The 24,760-nt window shown below is 40.2% G+C and overlaps 2 protein-coding genes, 1 long non-coding RNA gene and 1 other non-coding gene across 6 annotated transcripts in view; 3 read left to right on the plus strand and 1 right to left on the minus strand.

Annotated features, from left to right (window-relative positions):
- Positions 1-2,986: 2,986 nt before the first annotated feature.
- Positions 2,987-4,612, plus strand: LOC146316352 (uncharacterized). 3 transcript variants are annotated; one of them, XR_014771791.1, is made up of 5 exons: positions 2,987-3,046; positions 3,808-3,948; positions 4,047-4,115; positions 4,254-4,378; positions 4,541-4,612. It is a non-coding gene; the product is annotated as an uncharacterized LOC146316352 (long non-coding RNA). The 3 variants fall into 3 exon arrangements; XR_014771792.1 differs by lacking the exon at positions 2,987-3,046 and having other exon boundaries at positions 3,263-3,933; XR_014771794.1 differs by lacking the exon at positions 2,987-3,046 and having other exon boundaries at positions 3,263-3,908.
- A 1,656-nt stretch (positions 4,613-6,268) lies between these two features.
- On the minus strand, positions 6,269-8,405 carry LOC146316353 (uncharacterized). Its single transcript, XM_084734734.1, has 2 exons — positions 6,779-8,405; positions 6,269-6,664 (listed from the first exon to the last, which is right to left on the minus strand). Exons 1-2 carry the CDS (start codon positions 7,584-7,586, stop codon positions 6,435-6,437), a joined length of 1,038 nt encoding a protein of 345 aa, XP_084590860.1. The 5' UTR covers positions 7,587-8,405; the 3' UTR covers positions 6,269-6,434.
- Positions 8,406-11,702: 3,297 nt separating this feature from the next.
- On the plus strand, positions 11,703-11,775 carry trnar-acg (transfer RNA arginine (anticodon ACG)). Its single transcript has one exon. It is a non-coding gene; the product is annotated as a tRNA-Arg (tRNA).
- A 963-nt stretch (positions 11,776-12,738) lies between these two features.
- Positions 12,739-24,760, plus strand: part of banp (BTG3 associated nuclear protein) — a 40,555-nt gene continuing 28,533 nt past the window's right edge. The window contains exons 1-9 of the mRNA XM_084734051.1: positions 12,739-12,887; positions 15,110-15,185; positions 15,477-15,586; positions 15,724-15,923; positions 16,191-16,280; positions 16,534-16,706; positions 18,249-18,488; positions 21,115-21,273; positions 23,762-23,883. Coding sequence (XP_084590177.1) covers positions 15,116-15,185; positions 15,477-15,586; positions 15,724-15,923; positions 16,191-16,280; positions 16,534-16,706; positions 18,249-18,488; positions 21,115-21,273; positions 23,762-23,883 — 1,164 coding nt within the window. The 5' untranslated portion in view covers positions 12,739-12,887; positions 15,110-15,115. The remainder of the gene's footprint in view (positions 12,888-15,109; positions 15,186-15,476; positions 15,587-15,723; positions 15,924-16,190; positions 16,281-16,533; positions 16,707-18,248; positions 18,489-21,114; positions 21,274-23,761; positions 23,884-24,760) is intronic.

A 24,760-nucleotide genomic window follows, 5' to 3' on the forward strand; every position in this document is an offset into this window, starting at 1 on the left:
CTCCGGATACAGGCGTAAAAAAACATCCCCCAGTCTAAAATACAGCCCATTTCCCATCATGGTTGCTGAACTGAGCTATTTTATGTTACAAAAATAAAATGTTACTTTTAGTTTGTGTTTGCTCAGAACATGGTTTGTTTGTTTTTTAACCCTCTTTTCTTGACTGTTGGTGTTTCCCAGTTCTTCCAGGCTGTAGGTAATAAGCGGGCCACAATATTTCTTTCTGTCTCTCGTTTAATTTTCACCAACATGGCACGAAAGTACTAACACACTCCAACTTAGGGGTACAGCAACATCTCTTCCCTGTTAAGCACGAGGCACTCTCTGTGTGTATCACTCATACCTGTCCCTACAAAAACAAGGGAATACTCCACTTAAACACTGCAAATGACAATGAAATAATAATTTACAAGTAACTCAATGATGCTGTAAAAATATTACTACTTAAATATAAATAATATACCCACTGCACTGCTTAATAAGAAACACAAATGTACACAATAACTTAAGTAATAAAAGTGGCTGCTACATTTCTTGAGACCAGCTGTATTTTTATATATTTTTGAATGCTTGTCCTTTATATTGAATTTTATTAAGGGGTGGCTGTCAGTGAGAGCTTCTTTCTGGCTCTCTTCTAATGCTGTTTGCAACAAAATTATTTATTCTCTAAAATAATCTGGTGACCCTACAGTAACTCTGTACCATCATGGCCCTCAACAAACTGTAGCAATAACACTGTTCTTGTGACTGTATTGTGTTTCTTGTGGCTATGTTTTGTGTTAGTTTGCTTGATGTTCATTAATTGTTTGTGTGTGTACACACTGTGAAAACAAATTTCCCCAATTCTGTAATTATGTATGTGCATATATCTGCACTACATAATTATTTAATGGGTGTATATGTATAAAAAATAAATTATTTATTTGACATGTTATGCTATTCTGTATTTTATTTCCTGTATGTTCTAGGTGTGTGTAGCATGCAATGACTAAATTTTTCATTTCGTTGTGCAAGCCTGTGTTGTGTAATGGTAACACACAACTGTTCTGTGTTTAAAGGCTGAGCAAAAATGCACACAATAGATAAGTAAGCCAAAAACAAGTCTTTAAGAAAACTGGCTGGCTTAAGGGTAAGGTGAGTGGGAAGAATACAGGTAGAGGCTTGACTGAGGGTGAGAGTTGAGAGCTGGGTGGAGGCTTGGTAAGATGCTGATGGGCAGGTAATCCTGGAGACAGGGCAAAATAGGCCTAAATTTCACTTGCAGGCAGGCAAACCCCCCTCCCCAAAAACACTGTAAGACAGCCTGTCAAATTAGACTGGCTTTAGAGCTTGAAGTGTGGCACAAAACAAAAAGGTGCATGGCACTGTGATCCAGCAAGGGACTGGCTGTTGGTGCTTTCCGCACTTAGTGGGGATCTTGTAAGGAAGAGGTGATGAGTTGATGGATGACATTTGAAGCTGCACTGGCTATGCTTACTGTTCCTAAGCACCGGTGGCTGATGCAGATTTATGGTCAAGACGTCATGCAAAGGCCAGATGAGATCAAGGCAACCATCATTTCACAATATTGTCAGGTGGAGTCAACAACAAAAAAAAAAGTGGCCTGAAAGCTTGCAGGACACAGCTGCAGCACTGCTATCTGGACAGGTAATCATGTCTATGTGCACAGCAAGCAAATGTTTTGGTCTGATCTGACTGAAATAGCTGTGGCAACACTTCTGAGAAGGATGTTTGAAGAGTAGGAGCAGATGACCATCTGGTTAGACATATGGCACTTCATGCAGAGGTTTGCTGTGGGTTACACCATTGACTCTCATCAGTTGTATGCCACACTCATGTGTTGCCTTAGCCCAGGGGTCTGCAACCCGAGGCTCCAGAGCCACATGTGACTTTTCAGCTCCTCTCCAGTGGCTCCCTGTGACTTTGGCAAAAATTATATGGAAATGAATAACATTTTTTTATATATATTTTTCAGGTTTCATTGATGTAGGTCTATTAATAAATTGAGACAGCTCAAAATTTCAAGCCAACATACTACATACATAGTACATAAGTTCTGAGCCCAAGTCAAATTCTTCAGTTTTGAAAAAGTTGTACCAACTACTGATCTTTTGAGATAATTTACTTTTCTTCTTTAAATAAATTTAAATATTTGAATTTTAGAAACTTCAAAATGTTGCATTTAAAAAATGATAGCATAAACCATTTAATTTTAAGTCAACAAAATAGTAACAAATCAGGTTCACAGTTAACTGTGACCAAATTTTGAAAAACAATTTTTTTTTAGTTTCTCTTTAACTCACTTTACTATAAATTTATCTAAAGAATAGTAAATTATCTCAACTAAAGGTTAGCAGAAAGTTTATAAAAGTTTGAGTTGGGCACAAAACTCAAATCTATTGCAGTATGTTGTACACCCAATTTCAAAAAAGTGTTCATATTTCATCAACTAAAATATGCATCAAAGACTGTCTATGGCTCAGCATCTTTTCTTCTAAAATTGTGATGGTGGCTCGTCTTTTTGAGTCTCCATAAGCTATAGCTGCCAAAAAAGTCTTCAGGGAAAAGAGAGAATTTAATAGTTGTGGTTGCAGACAGGTAGTCCCACTAATCAACTCAGCCTGAATGAGCCAGATCTGGAAGTCCCAGCAGAAGCTTAACATGTATCCAGGATCCTTGAGGTGTGAACCACCACACACAGACAGGAACTGTAGAGGAGGGAGGTCATCATCTGCCATGCCAGAGGACTTGCATCACTTAAGTCATTTCACCTGCACCTAAAGTATAACTGGATCTAATTATTAAATGAATAATCATGATATTGGATTAATTATCAGTACAGCGGTTTATGTATTTAGTGGAAAGGTTTATGTGGTCACAGACATTTTATGCTTCTGAATTTACTTTACAAATACACTTCTTCTAGGTGCATCTTTTGGATGGCCTTGCGAGGTGGATTGAGGACCAGGCTGTGGCACCAACAACCGATGAGCAGCAGCCGTACAGTCATCTCCTCGGTCATGCAGTCAGCACTCTTGGAGAAGAGGTACCTGGTGAGAAGTTCATCCTTTATATTGGGCAAAGACAACACTGGTAGACAGCTATTTTTTTTCCCATTTATTATTATGCAGACAAATTAATTATTATTTTTACTAATTGTTGCCACTGCTGTGTCATCAGGAAAACAAAAGTGTGAAATAACTGCGTTCCCTCTTTCCTCTGTCTCAATTCTTCCCTGTCAGTTAATCTTTGTTGGATGTTCTCCCTTCCACAAATTCAGTGATTAATGCTTGTTTTCTCTGCTGTGCCTCAGAAACCCTGCCATACAAATGTATCTCTGATACCTCCACTGCCCCTCAGCTTTGTCATTGTCCATTCATGCCAGCCATCCCACTGTTTACTTGAGTAATTAATCAATGAATTTGTCAAATCTTTATATGCCTTATCAACTGTGTTCTGCACTTGGGTTCCCTTTGGAACTTAATTGCAACTGCTGTTTTTTGCGGCATTTCATTCAAGTCTACAAAAACTGTTCTACCACTTAATTATTGTACTATATCCTGGTATACTGTGTAAATCTTTGATGTTTTTGTGTTTTAAAGCTGAGATTATCTGTGTCGAATACTTCTACCAGCAAACCAGTAAAAGTTTAGCAGGATTTCAAGTCGGCCATGCATGAGTCAGAGATCACTGATATAGAGTTGGATGAGGGTTATGCTGAACTTGAGGAGATTCAAGACATTACTGTCCCCACTTTTGACACCGAACCAACGTCTGCTGCCTCCTCACAAGTATTTGTATTTGCAGGGTATGTGGTCCCATCATCTCCAACCCCTCCAGCAACCAGCACTATGCCATCACCAGTGACATCTTCTGCAACGTGCACCCTGCTCACTCAGTCAAAGCCAGTACGTTTTCCTGGATCACATGGATGTGGGTTTTACTAAAGTAATCATAGAGTTTCTGTACTTGCTGTCACACTAAATTTGTCTTCATTACAAATACACATTTATAGTTAAACTAAACATTTTCACTTTTTCATGTAGCCTTAGTGGACCAATTATCAGCAGAAACTGATTGGCCAACATTGGAAAAGTCACATCACGTCACATGATGTAAGGCCCAGTTCCTTTTTTGTTGTACACTTGTAAAAACAAACACAAAAATCTTGGTTATTTATGTTGGTTGTTCTCTCATAGGATTAACATTAACATTGCTACAATCAGAGGTTCTAACATTATCTTTCATTTTAGGATTCTGTTAGTGTCATGCTTGACAATGGTTATGTACTTAGAAGCACATCTGAGTCATCACCAATGCTAAGGTGATTGTAACCACCAGCCAGCTCACAAGTGAATGCTGCAACAGCCACACAATGGTGAGTAAATTAGTGTGCCACATACTTTGCATACCAGCCAGAATCAGTTTTTAATCACAATTGTGGCTAGCACAACAAATTGACTGTAAATCACCTTTTGTAAATATTATTTTATTAACAGACATAATAAGTAAAGGTGTTGATGTTGATTCTTTTTCCCAGCTTCAGCAGGCATGGAAAAGTCACAGGAATAAGAAATTCTGAAGCAGGGCATCCCAGCTCCCGATGCACCCATGGCAGGACCTGAAAGATCCTTCTCATGGCTATACAGAAAGGACCGACTCTGCATTCTGGCAAAGTCCCAGAGCTTCAACGTCTCATACTGACTGCAAACACAGTTGAGGAGGTAAAGCTCAAGGAGAGACCACTGACTCAGGCCATCTCCCAGACTCCTTCACTAGGTTACACACTTTCTGTCATTGCACCAGCACCACTTATCACACTCCCCTTCATGTTATCACCTGTGCAGCTTCCTGCAGTGCCTGGATCCTCCCTGGTGATGTTTTTCAACCTCCCATTACCTTCAGCTACTCCACCATTCGCTCGGATGCAGATATCTAGACAATCTGTTCATTACACCACTGAACAATAGAGGAACAGAAAGCAGTGGAGTGTGCTCACTGGCATTGCACAAGGAAATGTTATGAAGAAGACAGACGTGATCCTTTGCAGAAAGTACAACAAAGAAAGAAGGCACCAACACTTCTTCAGTATTTTGGCAACTAGTACTGCCATGAGTCTGACACTGCTGAATGTAGGGCTGCTTGAGAAATGAGGTTATGGGAAAAAAGCCAGGAACTGACAACTATCCAGTGTCTGAAAAATTTTCTTTGTATCTATTATACATTTATTTTTTCTTTATTTTTTTTCATTGGTTTGGCTTCACTCCCCTGAGAGGGAGGTTTCAGTTTGCGTGTTAATAAGGACATATGTGCAAACTTGATATAAAAACTTTTTATGATTATGAATCACATTACCGTACACCTCAGTGGTCCATGATTTTTTTTTTTTTTTTTACCTCCCAGTCCGATTTGTGTGCTTTTAAATACTTAATTACTTAATGCCAATTACTAATAACCGTGAGGGAGAAGAGAAATGCTGCAGAGCATGGAGGGAGAGGGAGTATGTGTGTGAAGTGCTGACAGGTATAAAAAAAAATTTGATCATGAATCCTGATGTTACTGTACAGTTCTGTGGTTTACACAGCAGACTAAAATATGTCGCTGTAAAGCCCTAACAGACAGACGCCTGTCTCCTCCACAAAATGTTTGTCACTGTGCTGCATTAACGTAAGTCATTATGAACTGTCCAGACACTGTCTCTCCCTCTTCATCTCCTTAGTGTGTGTCAGTGCACAGTTTGCTGTCTGCTGTTGTCAAAAACATTGTCGCTGATGTAAATTGTCAGAGTGAAACTGATCCTGTGGAGGATGGGGTGCAGGCTGCAGAGTTTGTGTCGGAGGCAGTGGAGGCTGGGGTGTAGGCTGCAGTGTTTGGGTTGCAACCAGGAGTGGTTGCAGTACAGGCAGGAGAGGCTGGGGGAGCTGGCTTGGAAATCTAGAGTGGTGGCTCCAGAGCTGCAAGGAAAGGTGGCCTAAGATGAGGAAATGGAGCCACTGGTGTGTTGAGTCTCTTTCTCAGCTGGGCTGTCCCAGCAGTGTTAGGGGCAGAAAAAAGACATAGGCAACTGCCCCACCTTTAACAATTCAATAAAAACTTACCACTCTGCGTACTGGCAACAGGAACTGGTGCTGTAGGTGATGGCGATGCAGGCAGTGCTATGGGAGCAGCAGCTGCAGTGGCAGGAGAGGCTGATGGACTGCACTGTTGTGGGGACCATAGTATTGCCAGAGTGGGAACAGTTGGATCATCCCGGTCAATGGCTCCCTCCTCTCTCCAACTGTGATCTCCTCTGTCTCCAGTGTTGTGAGAGCCAACTTGTAGTCCTGCATGACAGCATTATTTTGGCTGTACAGATATTCAATGCCAAAGAGTTCTCCTGTAACAACAGAGAAACATCATAAGTGAGTAACAGGAATATGTATCTACATAGTCTATTAAAAGTAATAATTTACCATATGCATACTAGTGTATTTTTGTGGAGGCATGTACTTGACCAGCTTTCTCCCAAGCACCTCCACTGATAGCTGGTTGGCAGCGTGCCTAAGAAGTCCACTGTAGGAGTGTGGCCCTTCAAGCCCCTGTGCTGTCAATGTCCTGTCCTCATTCCACCTGGCAAGACCATCCACCAGATAAGCCTGGAAAAAGGTGTCACTTGCCAGGGTTCCTGAAAAATATTAAATATATGCACTGTGATTCCATGAAGGCAAACATATACATAAAATCATAAATATTATTCTATTACAACTTATATGGAAACCTAAGACTGTGCACTGTTTACCTGGGATGAACCGGTTCATGTGCAGATGAAAGTTCTCCAGCGAAGCTGAACCTCTGGCACACCGGTACACTGGCAGCACATGACCACCCTTCTTCAATGTCCCAGTCTGTGTGTAGAGCTGGAAACCTGGAGGGTCCTGTAGGCAGGGAATGTGCTTGCACTGGGCCTTCAAGATTTCGGCCATCCTCGCAGAGTTGATCAGAGGCACACCCAGAGTGTTGCAGCCCCTAACTCCATCATATGCCTCAATCAACTCTTTGAGCATGTCCTCCATCTCTTGTTGTTCCCGCACAGTCCTCCTGCAGTGAAGCATCATCTCTGCCTTGGTGATGTGCCGTGTCACATCTGCTTCAGTGGGACGCATGCTTCTTGCTTCCAGCTCCGCGCGCTTGGCTGCCCTGAGTTGCTGCAAGTCAGTCTTGTCCCACACAAAGATGCAGCGGGTGAGTTGAGCCATGAAGCTGGTATACAGTGGATGCGAGTCAGTCGTGCATCCAGTTCCAAACCTCCTCATAAAGTGCCAAATGTCCAACCTGATTTTCATGGCTGGCCATGCCCCAAAGATCTTGTGTAGGTGGGAGTTCCCACAACAGTCACGGTCTACATACAAGATCTCTGGGGGTGGCACCCCGGCATCATTGTAGCGCCTGACAAGACCCTCTGCCATCTTCATCAGGCCCCAGCCCTCACTTGCTGTGAGCACAGACATAATGACATGCCCATGCTCCTTTCCAACGTTTGTGGTCCAAGCAGCTGTAGACTGGGCCTGACCTGCAAGGTTCCTCACTACTGTTTTGGTAGAGTTCATTTTTAAGACCTAACCAAAGAGTGAGGTGATGGAGGCTTTGACTTCATCCAACCTGCTGAGGACATCCTGAGCATATACTTGCATCAGCCACCGATGTTTTGGTACCACAGGCATAGCTGGCAAATCCCCCAGCGGGACTGGTGAAATCAACCGAGAGAAGACGGCTCGTGCAACTCCTTTGTACTCTGTGAGAAAGTGGATTTGTTTTCCAAGCCACCTCTCTGCATGCTGCTCCTCCAGCTGCTTCTGAAGCTGACTGCTGCTGTTTCTCAAGCCTTGCTGATGCATTAGGCACACAACCTGCATGTCACACCCAAGCTTGTGTGCCAGCAGATATGGGAACTGGATACGGTGGTCGATGTCTAGCTGGGAGACGATGGTGTGGCTCCAGCTGATGACCTTTGTTTTTTAACAGGCATGATATTCAGATGCCAAGTAGTAAGAAGTGCTGACACCAACCACCTGCCTGACCCTCTGATGTATTTCAGCAGTAGTAAGCTCTGGTTTGCCACATTCTGTGTGTGGACAGAGCAGCCACGTCACACACACACCAAAGCTTCTTGGGCATCCACAGGAACAAGGGGTATATGCCAGTACACAAGGAAAATGTGCTACTTCCTTTCACTTAACCTTGAAGTGTTAGCATGTGGTATGTATGTGTACTTATCTCAGTCACATTCTTTGGTTATGTCCAAAACTAACAAACTCAAGACATAAGTAAAGAAATGATGGGTATACTTTTTATACTTATAGGGTATCAGGTCTAATTTATACTTTTTGGGTAAATATCAAGAGAAATTGTGGATATAATACACAAATATAAAAAGTACAAAGAATATTAAGAATGACTGCTCTAAAAACAAAAAGATGTACAGTAAGTTCAAATAGTCCTCATGTAATGATATGCTGATATGAGTTTTAAAAAAGCATATAAAAAACAAATGTCATTATCAAATTGTAAATATTATCCTTTGTCTCTAGAGAGAGGACTGTATTAAAATTATAAAATAGTCTTATTGTTATTGTAATAAGGATATGTGTAAATCATTGTGGTAGTGAGGATATCATCTTTAGTAACAATCAATTATTGTAATATATATAATTATTATTAAAACATAAAAATTGTACTTATACTAAACAATAACAAATGCATTTCTACCTAAATCAAAGCTTTACTTGCAGAGCAACATATTGTATATTCCTAAAGCTTTGGCAAAATTGTTCACAAGACATTTATGCCAATATGGCAGATTGAATTGAGTATGTGAGTGAGAGAAAGGGAAACAGAGAGAGAGTGAATATTTGAAAAATAAATAAATTACATACCGGCTATATCTGACTCTGTTGAACGACCAGCAAGAGCTCACTGTCAGTAGGTTCAAGAGCCACTGTGTCCAGTTCTGTGGTGGATTCAGCAGGGGACAGAGCAGGAACAGCTAAAAGACAGTAATATTAAAACAAAGTACATGAAAAAAATGAAAAATCCACAACTCAATGTCACACAAAATCAGTTTTAAAGTTACATACTTGTATGGCTGAAATTTTGGGGGTGTGAAGAGCTTCTTGGCATACTTGTCAATGGTTTGCCTTTCCCCACCAGCAATGACCGCAGGGAGGATACAGGCACTGAGGACACACGTGGGGAAGTGAAGGGTTTTGAGGAGAGGGCAGCTTGCAAAGAGGTAGAGAGCTTGTGATGAGGTAGAGGGCTCTGTGTCAGTGGCAGTAGTGGCAGGCTTTTGGAGGATTTTGCCTCAAACTTCACCTGAATGGCATATCGGCCTGCGGGATAGTGGGAAATATACTTCTGGAATGCTCTTTTGTTCATTAAGTTGTTGAATGACTCAGAGCTTCCAGACTCGTCTGACATCGAGGCAACCACATATCCAGTGTACCCGAGGGTATTTTCAGCCACCCACTGAAATGTTTGACATCTAAACATTCCAAACTGCATCTGATGCTGGCCCAGTAGATGCTGCGCATTAGATGGTTTTCCACCAAGCTGTAGAACAGCCATCTTTGCAGACACCCTGACTTCATCTGGTGACTGAGCTGGAGCCCATGGCCTTTTCTCACCCCTAACTTTTTTGGCATTCTCTGAATCAAGGAGGCTGGTATGGTCATCCCCCTCCTTCTAAATTTAGGATCCATTCTCTATGGTAGAAAAAAACAAACAAAAAAAATGAATATACTTGGTCATAACTCTTACATTACACATACTGTATATTGTATGGGCATAATTATCACTCTTATAGTCTTCCTCTGTATGTTTGGAGATATGTATGTAAGCATAAGTATGTATGAATATGTGATTGTATAGATCTGCTTTACAAATATTCAGGTAATGTGTATTTTTTTTTCATATTTAGTTTTTTTTTTACATTTGTAGTTTCTAATTTATTTTACAACAGGATACAGATACAGCAAAATAGTATTTTTATTGGACTGCTAACTTGTTTATTTCTGCATATGACAATAAAGCCTATGTATTCTTGTATCATATCCTTTCATTCAGAACTCCCATCTACCTAAAGAAAAATAAACACAGTATTTACCTACAATATAGCTGTGCACCGTTTACTGTCTTATCACCAGTTACCAGTTCTGCACACTACTGGATCTAAGTTCATTTAACTATCCTGAACTGCTTCGCCACAACCTGTGACACTCCTCTGAAAATCAGCAGATGACAGTTAAGTTACCCATGTGAAATTTTCATTTTAGCCTGCAAGCATGCTGATTAACATGCTATCAACTGAGGTAAAGTCAATATCATAATATTAAGACAATAAAATGGCAATGAACTTACCAAAATACGGTGAAAGACGTCTGTCAATCCAGACGACCACGCGGTGTTTAAATGGGCGATGCGTGTACATATATGTGGCGCAATGAAAGGTGATTGGTTTTCGCAAATCTTGGTAGTAGGGTGGCATCTGATTGGTCAAATCTTGGTTCAAACTTGGTAGTGAGAAGCAATGGGATTGGCTCTCATATGGATTTATGTGTTCGACTGACAGGTGACAATTGTGATTGGCCAAATGTTGGACGGGGCTTGGTTTTTTGTTTTTTTTTAACGATTCTTGGTAGTAGGGCGGCATCTAATTGGTCAAATCTTGGTATAAATTTTGGTAGTGAAAGGCAAGGCGATTGGCTCTCTCATGATGGATTTGCTCGACTGACGGGTGACATCGGCGTTTAATCTACAGATCAGGAAATTGTTGGTTCGACTCCTGATATGTACACTATAAACACTCAGAATAATTTATCTATGTTCAACTCCTGCCTGGCTCGATTATCTTTAAGGAAGAGCTACAGAAGTGAACTTTATGATGCAGGTGAAAATTCCACATTGAATACTTGGAGGTTACAGAGTTGCTTTAACAGGTACATATGTACAGCACGGCTCTTGTTGGCATTGTGCAAGATGACACATGCCAGGGTTCAAATCCCAGGTGGAGTGCACGGCTAATAGAGAGGTGTGTCTTCAAAATACATAAAGATAAAAAAAAAAAAAAGGTTGAAGAAAATAACAAATCGGAAATGCTTTGTCAACATTAATCTTCGCTCGAATAAATAAAAATAGAATTGAAAGTGCAGTTTAGCACTTTCGTCTAGTTAGCCTCACAGCAAAAAGGTCGTAGGATCGAGTCCGGTTTAAGCCAGGGCATGTCTGTGTGGAGTTTGCATGTTCTCCCCCGTGATTGCGTGCATCCAGTCAAGTTGCAGTTTATACCCATGTACGTCCAGACTTATAAAATATATGTAGTGCATGTCCTGAAAATGTGGTCCTAAGACTGCAGCCTCCTCTAATGCAGCTATGCCCTACTGCCTAACTCTGGGATGGGTTAAATGCAGAGACTGATCTCAATGTTGTACCCATTATAATTGGAATTGTGACAAAAAGTGAACTTGTCTGATATAGCTAATGTAACCTTCGTTTTTAATAACAGCCTCTGGGAAGATATGCACATTGTTGTTGTAAAGCGGCGATAGAAACTTTATCTGACAATGGTCTCGAAAATGTATTGTTTAATCTTATCTTGATCAATAGCATACATAATATTACAGGAATGACCCTTTAAATAGTCACGTGATCTCATTGGTTTTCGTACCGGGCCAGTGGCGCAATGGATAACGCGTCTGACTACGGATCAGAAGATTCTAGGTTCGACTCCTGGCTGGCTCGATAATCTTTTTTCACTAGTCATCAACGCGAACGGTCGCACAACCGGCGGCCATGACGGTAAATAAACACAGTGTAAATCTTACACATTTTCCGGATTCACTCTATTCCTGGACACTAAACAAATATTTCCTTAGTTGCTAAATGCAATATTTTTTTTGGTGCACATGTACATTCACTATTAAGTAACCTCGAATAATAAGACGTTTGCACATTTGTCTCTTCGGTGCTCAGACTTTATACATTAGTTAGCGACCCCGACCAAAAATTCAAATCAGCACGATTAGTCTTATCAAATCCATTTTTATATAATTTGATGTTAAATCAGTAATCGAAACAACTTAAACCATGGCCAAGTAACAGTTTGTTATTGTTAAAATAAACAGATAACTGCAACAGTTAAGAGTAAGTTTGCTGATAAATTTGCGTGTTGCTTTTGATGTGCTAGTCAGTGGCGACAGACTGTTTTTAATTGCGCCCTTGCTCTGAGCTCCCCTCCATAAGTGTTCTGTCTAGACGGGAACCCTTGGCTTGCGAAACTCTCGCGAGAGTTCTGCGCATCGTTTATTAGTTTGCATCCCCCCTTGTGCAAACTAATTGTTTTTTTTAAATATGACCAGGCTGTGTTTAAAATTTGAGTAGGCTTAAGGACAGAAAATATCTGCAGAGGGTAAGGGAAAGATCCTGGTTGGCATTAAAATGGTCACCCTCGCGAGAACTTTCGCGGGTTGGCGTTCCCTTCTAGACACGACTGATTAACCCCCCAGTCGTGTCTAGAACGGAACCCCAGACCAACGAAAGATCTCGCGAGAGTTATTATTTGAACACAAATACGATCTTTCTTTAACATTAACCAAGCATTTTCTTGTCATAAATGTACCCACATCTTAACCATAGCATCGTTATTTTATAAAAGATGATTCCTCTGGACGACCTGCGCAATGAAGGGACAACAAATACAAATCACGCGAGAGTTTCGCGCACCAAGGGTTCCCTTCTAGACACGGTACAACCCTCCATGTAAGGAACACACGAAAGCAAGAGCTCATCTCTCGCGAGGAACGACGCCGTTATCGGAATCTCTACAAACAACACGAGAATTCATCATTCACACGGTAATATAACCCAATCTTACATGGTACATGTGTTGTGTGCCAGCAATGGGGCGAAGAAGCTCACTCAAAATCATGTTTTATTGTTATTTCTTCAAACTGCTCAAGACTCTTGCATTACATTTTGGCGGCCTTTAGGCCCAACTAGCATGCTAACCACCACGCTAGCTTAAACAGCGATTCATTTACACTGCCTCAGCTTTAACGTTAGCACGCAAGCTTGCAAATCCGACTTTGTAGTGCTAGCTAACATTTGCTTGTATGCGCTTCTGTTTAGCCTAGTTAGCTAGCGATAATGCTAAATTGAACCATTTAAATATTGAGGTAATAACGTTAGCTTGGGTATTTTTAATAAAAATTATGAGCTAACTAATTCGTAAAGTTTCACATTTTTGTCGGTTTGTTTTATTTTGCCTATATTTCACGTCGCCAAGAGATCCCCGCCCAGTTAGCTCGCCGTTACTAGCTACCTTATAACATATCAAAGTAAACGTAGATAACTAAAGGCTAGCGTGACTTTATACTAGCTTTTTGTGACATTTCATGCTCGTAGCAGCGGAGGACACAATCAGTTATTTAGAGAAGCAGAATATTTTCCAAAAACAATGCCCAACCCCGTTTCCCTCCCTTATAATGCTAACTCAATGCTAATAAAATGCTAGCAGGTTTTTCTATATCACTGATAATGACATGCTTTTCATTGTCATCACAAAGTTCCCCATATACTGGATTTAAGATTGGTCATAAAGCTACTCGAGTAAATGTCCCATGGCAAGACTGGTACATCATATCTCAGAGTACAGTGTGAGAGGAAATATTCCCTCTTACACTGTCAAGACACACGGTTACACACACCGCTACTAATACCCTGTTCGAGTGTGGATGGTGGTTCTATCTCTTCTGAGGATACATGTCCCAATATATATGTTTATTGTACAATATACAATGAGTGCATCCCTGTTTTAAGTGGTAAATACTTTTTTCCCTCCATTGTATTCCATTAACTGATGCTTTTTTTTTTGTCATTTTGAGTGCATTGCATTCATCAGTATTAGGCTTTTTTTTAAAGTTAATTATGGGTGAATATTTTTACAATGGGCTATGAATGTTACCTGCTGTCAAATTCAACTTTCATGCTTATGCTTATAACATACTATGCCATATAATGCAAATGTAGTTAGTTAAAATAAAAAATAAAATAAATAAATGTAGGCTTAATTCTGTACAAACTAGTATCAAAGAAATGATTGGAGAGATGCACATAAATTAATCATTTTGTTTTTTTGGACAGTTTTTAGATGTCTGTACAGTTTTGAAAGCACACAAAATAGGAATGGCATGACCATAACCAAACATTAATTTACAATTCTGTCTAACCAGTATGGACCTAACACAGATGTGTCCTATAAAATTTAAACCACTGGGATATCGGTAGGGGACAGAAACATATAACAAAGTATAAATATACCATGCAATTAATGAAAAACAGCACACAAAACTAAACATGTACATCATAGAGGCTTCATAAGTTTTGACATGACATCTGGCATGCAAAATGTGTGTAGTAGGGTTGGAAATGTTATGCATTTTCATTAACTGTTACTTGAATGAGCTAACAATCAATAATCAGTTAATAATGAATTAATAAGATGCAAAAATGGGTCAGCCAAACAAAAGAATATCTCATTAGGTGCAATTGTTGACATTTCTAATCTAACAGACCCAAACAAATAGTGAGAAAATCTTTGAGCTCCAGAGAAATGGTGACCAAAACATACTGTGTCAGTTAAAGGACTGGTGTCAAGGAATTAGTGGCATCTAGTGGGGAAATAGCATATTTCAACCAACTTACCTTCTGCTTTAATACATAAAATCTCTGTGTAAAACAAATAAAATGGAAGCTATTATGTGGCCTGTGTAGACAGTTTCATTGATTAAGTTTATCTGTTCCATCAAACTCATGAAATGGACAGCTTACAAATGCAGTGAAACATCTTGTATGGACAAGTTATAATCTGAATTTTTACTGTTGTCACAACTGTCTTACTGTGCTAACTGAGTGAGAAGCACTATATGGCATTTGTCAGATTTTAAGCACGTGCTTCCAGTAGTGCAGTGGCAGCAACAGACATGACAGGAAAATGTTCTGCCTTTACAGTAGCATGTTAGAAACATATTTTGCTGTCTTGTTAAGTTAACCAAATTTTTCTATTATTTTATTTCAGTAAACAATGTCTGGACAAGAGTTGGATGAAATTGTGCAAATCACAGTGGAGGACTTTAACCAGGAAGATAATACAGGCAAGTTTCCAGTCAAATATTATTGTATTATTAAATATTATTCCAGTAGTTTTGTTGCTGGATTTTGATATTCTCTGCTGCAATGAATCAGTAATAACTTTACTAATTTTCATGTAACTCAAGTTTTAACATTGGCTTACCTAAGTGTACACTGTGCATATCATTTAAAATGTGTATAATAAATACTTTAAATAGAAATTGTGTTCTGTATCAGCAGATACTCAGTACTAATGACAGCTTCAATCTTTGCATCCCATAGTGAACAGTGTCTTTATATTTTATTCATTTCAGACATGCTGGAGAATAATGAAGATGATGAAGAAAGGCCTCAGAAGAAAAAGAGGAAAGTGAGCAGCACCCAGGAGGGTAACAACAACAACCAAGACATATCTTTTATTAAGGTACCGGTTCTTTATAACAGACACTGTCCCATGGCTCATCTATTAAAAAAAAACACGACAGTATTTGTGATTTTTTTTCTCTCAGATTTCAGTTAAATTGCGCATTATTTACTACATATTATTATTTGTGTTTTTAGAACCTTTTTGTCTCATTCAACGCATCAATCACCCAGCGACTGGAGGGAATTGAATCAAAGTTACAAGCGCTGGACTCGACATGCAGATCCCTTGGACGCAAATTGGACAGCATGGTGCCCTGTGCAAAGAGTCCTATTCAGGTTCCCATGGTTGCAGGGTCTCCTCAGGGTGCCACGCAAACTTGGAACAAAGTACGATGGTAAGATATAATTGTTTGCCCACCAGCAGATTCTGTACACCAATCGAACAGTCTCATTTCAAGCTTAGAGTGCAGATAAATTGAGATTACAATTAAAATTCTCAGGCTCAGGTAGGCGCAGTCTTGTAAAGAAATTGCTCACCAAGCCATTTTACAAATCTGTATGGTGATTGTAAGAGCTAGCTGTTACTTTAACTTATTTTTTTGACTGTGCAAGGTATGCATACACGTGCCAGTAAATCAGTGTGTTTCAAACTTCTTTTTCAGTGTTGTTCCTCAAACAAATGTGATAGTGAGCAGTGAAAACCAAAAGGGCTCTAGCCAAGATGACACCCCTCTGGAGAACCTGCTTAGCAAGTGAGTGGCTCACAATCACATTATATGCCTTGTCTAGACTGAACCCAGAAATGTGCAAATTCTTCCCAATGCAGCGCCTCATAAAGAATGTCAGGGTTGTTATTAGAAAATGCTAATCAAATTTCCCTTCCCAGACTTTTCTGTTCAGGCAAAAGAGAAACGTACTGAATCTGAATTCCTCACACAAGATGGCCGCTGCCATGATCTATATGTATGTTAGATGCACTGATTACATGTTTCCATTTCTTTTCAGCACGGTGACGAGGAGGCGACAGAATACAATCCTGGTGAAGGTGCCGGGTCCTGAGGAGAGTCAGGAAGAACAAGACAGCGGCTCAGAGGCCAGTGACTCTGTTTCTAACAGTGGCCATGCCAGCAATGCTCAAAATGGCCAAAATGTCACACTCATCACACTCAATTCAGAAGGTATAGCCTCACACTTTTGACATAGACACAGAAACACACATATTTGTTTTTCTTCTCTTTTTCCCTTGTAGTCTTCCTTACCTTTGGGTACATTCCTCCAGTAAAGCAAAGGAAATACAGTCCATAAATCTGTTACCTCAAGAACAACAGCCTTTTTATTAGTGTTATCGCAATACCAATAGTTTGACTTTGTTTTCAAGTTTAGTATCATGGTACCTAATACCAACACACTACTTAAAACTGAATCAATACTAGTTTGATACTCAATACTTAAGAGATCAGAAGCAGAATGTCCACAGTGGTTAAACCTGGACATACAGTATGCTGTTGCAAATTTCATACACATCAGGGAAAATTGCTATTCTATGGTTAGGTTTATTTGACACCACAGAGCAACTATAGTTTAAAGGTGACATGTAGCTACAGTTTTTAATGTAAAAACATAAAAAAAAGCCCAAATTTCAGAAGACCATGCAACATTACTTCCTTTGCTAAATTTAGACTGTCAACGTGTCCTCTCATTCATGTGACTTCTCAGCACTAGGAGGGTCAAGTCATTTATCTTTCTAATAACCCAACATTGTGAATGAATATGGTGTATTGCAAGGTCATCTGTGTCAACTCATGGTGAAATTGATCTTACAATTTGCATTATATTTCTCACACTGATGGCAGTTAGTGTGTGGCAAGAACCAAGTTGGGATTCAGTGTCTTGCCCAAGGACACTTGTGGACAGGAGGAACTGGGAATTGAACTGCTAACCCTGTAATTAGTGGATGACCAGCTTTATCTGCTGCTCTGCAGCCACCCTGAAATTATCGCTTTTGATTGATTTAATGAAGATTGGTCTTATTTAATGTGGCTAACGTGACTCTTTCAGATTGTCTCCATATTGAACGGAAAGCAAACTGTGCTGATGTGTCATGTTCATGTCCCAGTGGTTGTGACTCAGGCTGTATTGATAAATATTCTGTTTGGTTATTCATGTTTTCAGTAGCTTTGCTCACGGTCCTGGCTCAGCCTGAGAGAGAACAGTTTATTCCTAATTGTCCAAACCTAAATTAAGTCCACATTGTTGTTATATTTGTAGCTATTATTGGTTTGGTTCTTTTCAGACAACTTGGGAAGTTCTTGGTTATCTTCAAAGGCAAACTATTATTCATTTATTTGCAGCTGTGGGTTACCATGATAAAACTATGTAAGTCAGCATTAGCTAGATGGTACCATGTGGTGTTCAGAGCAGTGTGTCCCATACTTTGTGTGTTTGTTTATGTGGTGGATTTGATAGCTAACATACGCTGTGAGCAAACAGCCAAACCACATATTCTGCTTTTTAATACCTTAAATAATATCACAATTGCACCCATAATTAATTTACTTCTTCTTTACTACCACAAGGGTGTGCTGTTGTATTATCAGTGTATGTCAGTGACCCTGTACCAGTGTAGTATTTGTCAACCTGTGAAACAATATAAGCAGATTCTGTAGTGATATAGGTGTGTATATGTGTGTGAATAACTGTTCTTGTTCTGTTTCCTCTAGATGATTTCCCAGCGGGCACCTGGTTGGGAGATGACTCTAACCCAGAGATGCGAGTTCGTTGCCCAGTGTCTCCAGCTGATATGCTCCATATCACCACAAACTGCCGCACCGCAGAGAAAATGGCACTGACACTGCTGGACTACCTGTTCCATCGGGAGGTCCAGGCCATGTCAAACCTCTCTGGCCAGGGCAAACATGGCAAAAAGCAGCTGGACCCGCTCATGATCTACGGCATTCGCTGTGAGTCCTCCACCTGTTTTGATGCCTTAACTAACTTGTACTGACAAATGTAGGGATGTCACACCATCTGTTTCACTTTGTGATAGCTTTTTTGACAAAGTGGAGATAGATCTGGTGGTGAACATTATTTATTCATTACAAGCCACTTTATCAAAAGGTGTAACTTGTAATGTAGGGTTCGGTAAATTTGGGCCAGAAATTCAGCTAAACTTACCTGCTGCTAGAGCAATGTAGAGGGAGTATTGCTGTAGTGTTAACTAGATAGCATGTGCAGTAATGCTTTTATCATCTGTAACATCCACACCAGAGGGCAACTATGCAAATAGACAGCTAACTGCACCAAAATCTGTTTTGCTAGCTGGTCCAGTTGGAACCGGATGCATAAGAATGAGTACCATATTGGCACCAGGTTTCGGTACCCAACCCTAATTCCATTACAAGCCAATTAAGGAAAAGGAGTGCTTTATTTATGTACCAGCTGCTGGCACTGACAGACCCTCTCATATCTTGTCAAGTGTTACTGAGCTGTTTGAACCTGCCTGTTTGCAATGACTTAATTGGCTAAATGACCCACTTGTAACTGCCAAGGTGGTGTCTAGTAACTGCTGTTTATCTCATGATTATTACATGATTCCTGCACAGTTTAAATTATACTAGTAAATTTCACTCAGTAGGGGTTTAAATCCTTGCCCCTTAAAGCAATCAGTGAACTCTCTGAGACCTTCCCACGTTTCAGCCTCGCTCCATTTCTGAATTGAACACAGAAATAGACTGCAGTCTGTATTCCCAAGGCGGGTTACAACAACATGCATTCATCATTGCACACACGCATAAATGTGCAACACATTTTATAACATACCAGACTCTAAATGACAAGCACATGTCTGGTAGAAAGATGCTAATGGAGTCACCCTCGTTTCAGTGAACTCTTTGATTCCTGATTAGGCAGCGTCAGGGTTATGACAGTAGACAGACAGATATTTATGAAGGTCCTGTGGCTATATACTATATTTATATGGTTCATATTGCAGTGAAAAGAGGGGCTCTGTTAGCTGTAGCCTTTCCCTTGGAGTGTGGCTTGTGCCCCCTGTAGGACGTTTTAGTGAACATCCCCTGTGGCATACATATGTGTTTGTATACTTGGTTACCTGTATTTCCTCTCAGCAGTGTGTGTGTGTGTGTGTAGTTACATGAAGATTTTGCTTGACATAGAGGCATGCAGAGGCTGGAGCAGAGCCAGGTGACTTTTGGGTGACTCATTCTGCCTGCCTAAAAAAAAGTAAAAGGAATGAGGGAGCAACTGGCCTGCCTGCCTGTGCAGGACCCATCAGGTGTGAGAGGGCTGCTGTACGCTGCCATCCCACTTTGCCCACATACCCTTCAGCTCGCTTTCGGTCTCATTTTCTACCCTCAAGCTGTAGCTTGTGTTGTTAATTTTTGCAGAAACAAGCTGTCAAGCAGCTCACACCCTTTAAACTGTTCATAACACTGACAGCCAGTAGATACAGCTGTATCCAGTCTCACCTGCACATATCTCTACTAAGAGAGGGATGAGCCACAGTCACAGGCCTGTCTTTACCCCACTTGAGTTTGGAGTAGAAGTAAACAGAATCAGGACAGATGTATCCAATAGTTTTCATTAAGTGGTCATCTTATAAAAGCTTTGACCTCTAGCCAGTCAGACAGCTGAGTTATGTCAAGCCTATATCTATGCTAGTAAAAGACTGTGCTGGGAGGCTAGACTGAAGGCTGTAAGACTGTACGCTTGCATTGTTAAGAGTTTAGGGTTAAGTTTACCAGCAAGCCTACTACATACATATGTCTGTGCCAAGAAACAGCCATCTGATTTAATTGCAAAACAGTTTTTCTCCTTTAATTCGTGCAGCTGGCACTGTCAACTCATAGTAGGAGTGGCGGAAATAATTGTCTTGAAGATGCATTGTGATTCTCTCCTGTAAGATGCAGAAAAATCAATAATCGGAAATTTAAAACCCAATTCCCAACATTATAATCACCTGTAACAAATTTGTAAGATTGGGCTGTATGTTTTTTTCGGCTGAACCCAACTGGATTGTGAAATGCAACTAACACAATCATGTGGGTTGTTTTACAGTCTAAACTACTCTGCTTCTAGAGTTTGGGTGAGGATGGCTGTGAGTAAGCAACTGCAGACTGGCACCCCGTGGCTTAAAAGCTTAAGATTTTGATGCACTAAGATGCTTCAATAATTGTTTCATAATTCCATCATAGCCCCCTAAATCAAATTGTGAGGTGCTAAGAGTTTCCCACCACTACTGCTCATGACTTTCCCTGGTTATTATGACTTGTATTGCTGCCTTGTACCTTGTAGTTTAGGTGAGGGCAGAGGCATGTCCAAATATATATAGCATACAGTACTTGCTTGTTTCTTCTACAAAAACAGATTTTATTTCCTGCACTACTGAAACAGAAAGAAAATTACAGAAAAGAACATTTTCAGGGCAAATGACATATTGACGCACTCAAAACAAGATCTTCTAGAGGTGGATATATTTGAAGATATGATACACCCATTCATGACCAAGCTAACAATATCTGATTATTAATACAGTATGTGATGACCTTTGACCTCTCTGTGTTCCCATAGGCCACTTGTTCCACAAATTCGGCATCACTGAATCAGACTGGTACCGCATCAAGCAAAGTATCGACTCCAAGTGTCGCACCGCCTGGAGACGCAAGCAGCGTGGCCAGAGTCTGGCTGTCAAGAGCTTTTCCAAACGCACACCTCGCAGTTCAGGCGCAGGTAAAGTAGAGATTATTATCAGGGCCTGTAAATCATGTATTGTTTAATTTGTGCTGTATTTACATCCCACATACCCCTGAACAGTGAGGACAGGAGTTAATAATTTTTCCACTTTGCTGCATATACTGCAATATGCATACCTTAGACAATGATTTTGAAACAGCCAGTTAGACACACAGGAACAAAAAGAAAAAGAGACACAGCTACAGTGTCAGAGAGATGTCGAATCCATAAAGAAAATGATAAATAGATCTCAAATTTAAGACCTTCCCTTTTCCAAGGTGCTTTCTAGAACATCTGTATTTGGTCCAGCTTGTTAATCTTTGTATTTGCGAAATCAAAGCGCTTCAGAACCTTCTGACACCTTTCTTGTGAAATGCTTTGGGAGTGAGCGCATTAGCATTTATCTCCATGGTTTGAGGAAACGAATACCTGGCCCCACACTCGTAAGTCTTTATCAACTGATAACGTTGCTATGTTTCTATGGTTTTCATCAAACAAGGTTGTGAGAATCAAGAGATGTCATCTGCTCTTTATATTGCTCACAGGCCAGTGACAACACCACTGGTTTTCAGTTTGTATTGGTTACAGAGGAGTGGCATGTTACATTAGTTGGCTTGTAGTTATCATTAACTTTGAGCTGTCAGCCAAAAATATCTGATGTTTTCAACTTTGAGCTGTGATTTTGAACTGATGCTCAAACATGATGTAAGTGTTTTCCCACTGCAAACGTGGAAGAAGTTCTCATTCAAGTTATGTTGGCCTCTTAACTTTGTCATTAATTTATTTTTATTTATTTAACCTTCATAAAATCAGGAGAGTCCCACTGAGAGTAAGAATCTCGTTTTTCAAGGAAGTCCTATTCAAGACAATCATCAGCAAACACACAAAATTACAGACAGAAACACTAAGGGAAACAAAATATGATCAACAAACATTGAAAAATCACATTTCAAACAGAGAAATTTCCCGGAGTCAGCTGCGTAACAAGGTAAATTAAAAAACATTGACATCCTAAGGAATTTGCCTCCAATTCTTTCATTTTGCATTTAAAAGCATTTAATAAGATGAATTCGTTCAAGTCATTCTGCAGCATCTTCCATATGGAACATGCAGAATATCATGCATGAATAGCCAAGTAATCTGTATAAAATGTTTCTAACATAATTTACATGTGCATCTTCCTCATTGTTTGCCTAATTTGCAAAAAAGATATATTTTTTAAAGGTCCTCTTTTCTCTTCCAATTCATTTACATTTATGCAGGAAAACGGCTGTATGCAAATAGTCAACAAACACAGTCACACACAGTAAACTCAACAGGTCTTATTTCAGCAGCTAAATGAAAGCTATTTTAAGATCTGAACCCAAAGTCAGATACAGTGTGTATTGCTGCAGATGGTTGTAATCTGCACACAATGCCTGCTGTCCTTCCCTCCCTGTGAAACATCACCTCTCACCTCTGACCAGGGAAAAGTAAGACTGCAGGGGAAACCCAAATATCCTGTGAGCGCACATGAGGGGTGGGCCCTGTCTTTTCAGGCCACACACACCCCCAGAGTGTACAACACAAATACTAGTTCAGATGGCCAATGTATAAATGTGCAAAGTCAACAATCTAGGCCTAAAATCATTCCTTCCTTAGGCAGATTACACGTTGATGGACAGGAAAGATAAATGATTATTTATCAGTGAACGAGCAAGTAGAGCTCAGACCAAAATTGTTAACCCCTTAAGCCACCTTGCTCTTGCTGTCTTGTCTGACAAACAAAAGTACTTTTCATAATACAGTACTTAGCAGTAATAATGAAAGATGGGAGACAGCCTTACTTTTCAAAGCAGCATAACAGAACAGAACTTTTGAGGTGTGTGTGATATATGCTGTATGGTTTATGTGATTTAAAGCTACATTCCCTGAGATTTGGGTTTTTTGACATGCTCAAAAAACATTTCTTGGAAGGTCTGTTATCAGAAATGACCCCAGATCCTCTCACACAGCTTAAAAGAAGGTGTGATTTGGTTTGTTTTGTGTATTTTATGTACTGTGGAGCATTCACTGTCTCTCTTTGATTTCTGACATGGTGTCAGTTTGGAGCTTTTGTGGGCAATGTGATGGGTCCTTGCAGGTTTGAGACTGCTGGTGTGATAGCGGGTGTTTAGAGTAAGGCCTGGAGTTTGTGTTTGGCTGCTAGACCATGAGTGTGTTTGGATGGCGAGCTGGAGAGCCCTTGTTGTGTATTTAGGCGTTTGATAAAGTATAAACACACCGTCATCCAACAGATGGTCTGAGTATTAGCCAGTTTTTTTTTTTTTTTCAGGAGGTTGCTAAGGCCCATTGCATGACCATGTCTGGGTGTGTGTAAGTTTGTGTGTCTGTGTCTTAGAGACCTCATTTTTATTTTATATGTGTGCTGCTGGAATCCTTCCTGACCTGCTTCCACTGTACACATGAACACAGTGATGACCATACTTCTTGTCCTCCCAACCAGAGGGAAGCATGGCAGAAGAAGGAGCCCAAATTGAGTCTGCCAGCCCCCAGACCCTGCACTATACACTGGCCAATCAACAGGTCCAATTTCACCGTATTGGCGAGGATGGACAAGTTCAGGTGGTGAGTGTCAGACATTTAATCCCTCGATTTTCAAGCAAACATTTTATTTATAGGCATTGCAAACACACAAGTATTCTCTAACAGTAGGACTATGAGCATCCTTTCTTGTAACATTCATCATATGTTTATCTCAGAATTAGTTCCCTTTTTCTAATTTATTTATTTTTCTTGCTGTCATCATATGAGGGTCCCATAGAGCAGGATTTGTAATGCAGGGAGGATGCTTTCTTCCACCCACCACAGTGACACATAAAGCATTCTACAGAAATATAATGCAGCTTATGTCAGTGAAGGAGTTTCCCATGCTCAGGGATGGGATGACCTTGTACAGCTGCTGTGGTCAAAGGTAAAAGTCAGGCCCACTACAGTATTATGGGTGGGCTGACAAAGAGGAAGTCACTGGATGCCTCATATCTTGTCCTTGTGCTCTGAAAACACCCAAAATACCGAATTTTAAATGGGGAGTGATGAACTAGTCACTTGATTAAATGCCAAAGCCTGTTGAAGTTCTTAAAGATATCAGAGTTTTGGGTTACACTGTGTCTGTGATGATGGTTTGTCATGAGGAAATAAATTAATTTCTGTTTCCTCCTCCTAGTGCTACAAGTGCATGTGTGTGAGCTGCAAAGTCAGTGTTACCAACTGAAAAATCAAAACACATGACCTGATTATAATACTTGAATGTTAGAGTAGAGGTGGAGCCTCACAGCAGAATGAAAATTACTTCACTGTGTGTAATGACGGTGCTACAAAGCTGCCTCATAATTTACTGCATTGAGTATTTCTGCTGGTAATAGTTTGCTGCATGATGTATGGGTTTGGAGGTACTGATGATAGGTGACTCGTCTGAGAAGGGAAGGAACAGGCATAAAAGATA

Source organism: Lutjanus erythropterus, chromosome 13 (assembly GCF_056507025.1).
Source record: "Lutjanus erythropterus isolate fLutEry1 chromosome 13, fLutEry1.hap2, whole genome shotgun sequence".
In the NCBI taxonomy this organism is placed as follows: domain Eukaryota; kingdom Metazoa; phylum Chordata; class Actinopteri; order Lutjaniformes; family Lutjanidae; genus Lutjanus; species Lutjanus erythropterus.

Bases quoted from the DNA above. Each gene is read 5' to 3' on its own strand.
- LOC146316353 (XM_084734734.1), bottom strand. From the start codon at position 7,586: ATGAACTCTACCAAAACAGTAGTGAGGAACCTTGCAGGTCAGGCCCAG. The intron at 6,665-6,778 runs GTAAACAGTGCA...AATATTTTTCAG, and splicing joins CATGAACCGGTTCATCCCAG to GAACCCTGGCAAGTGACACC.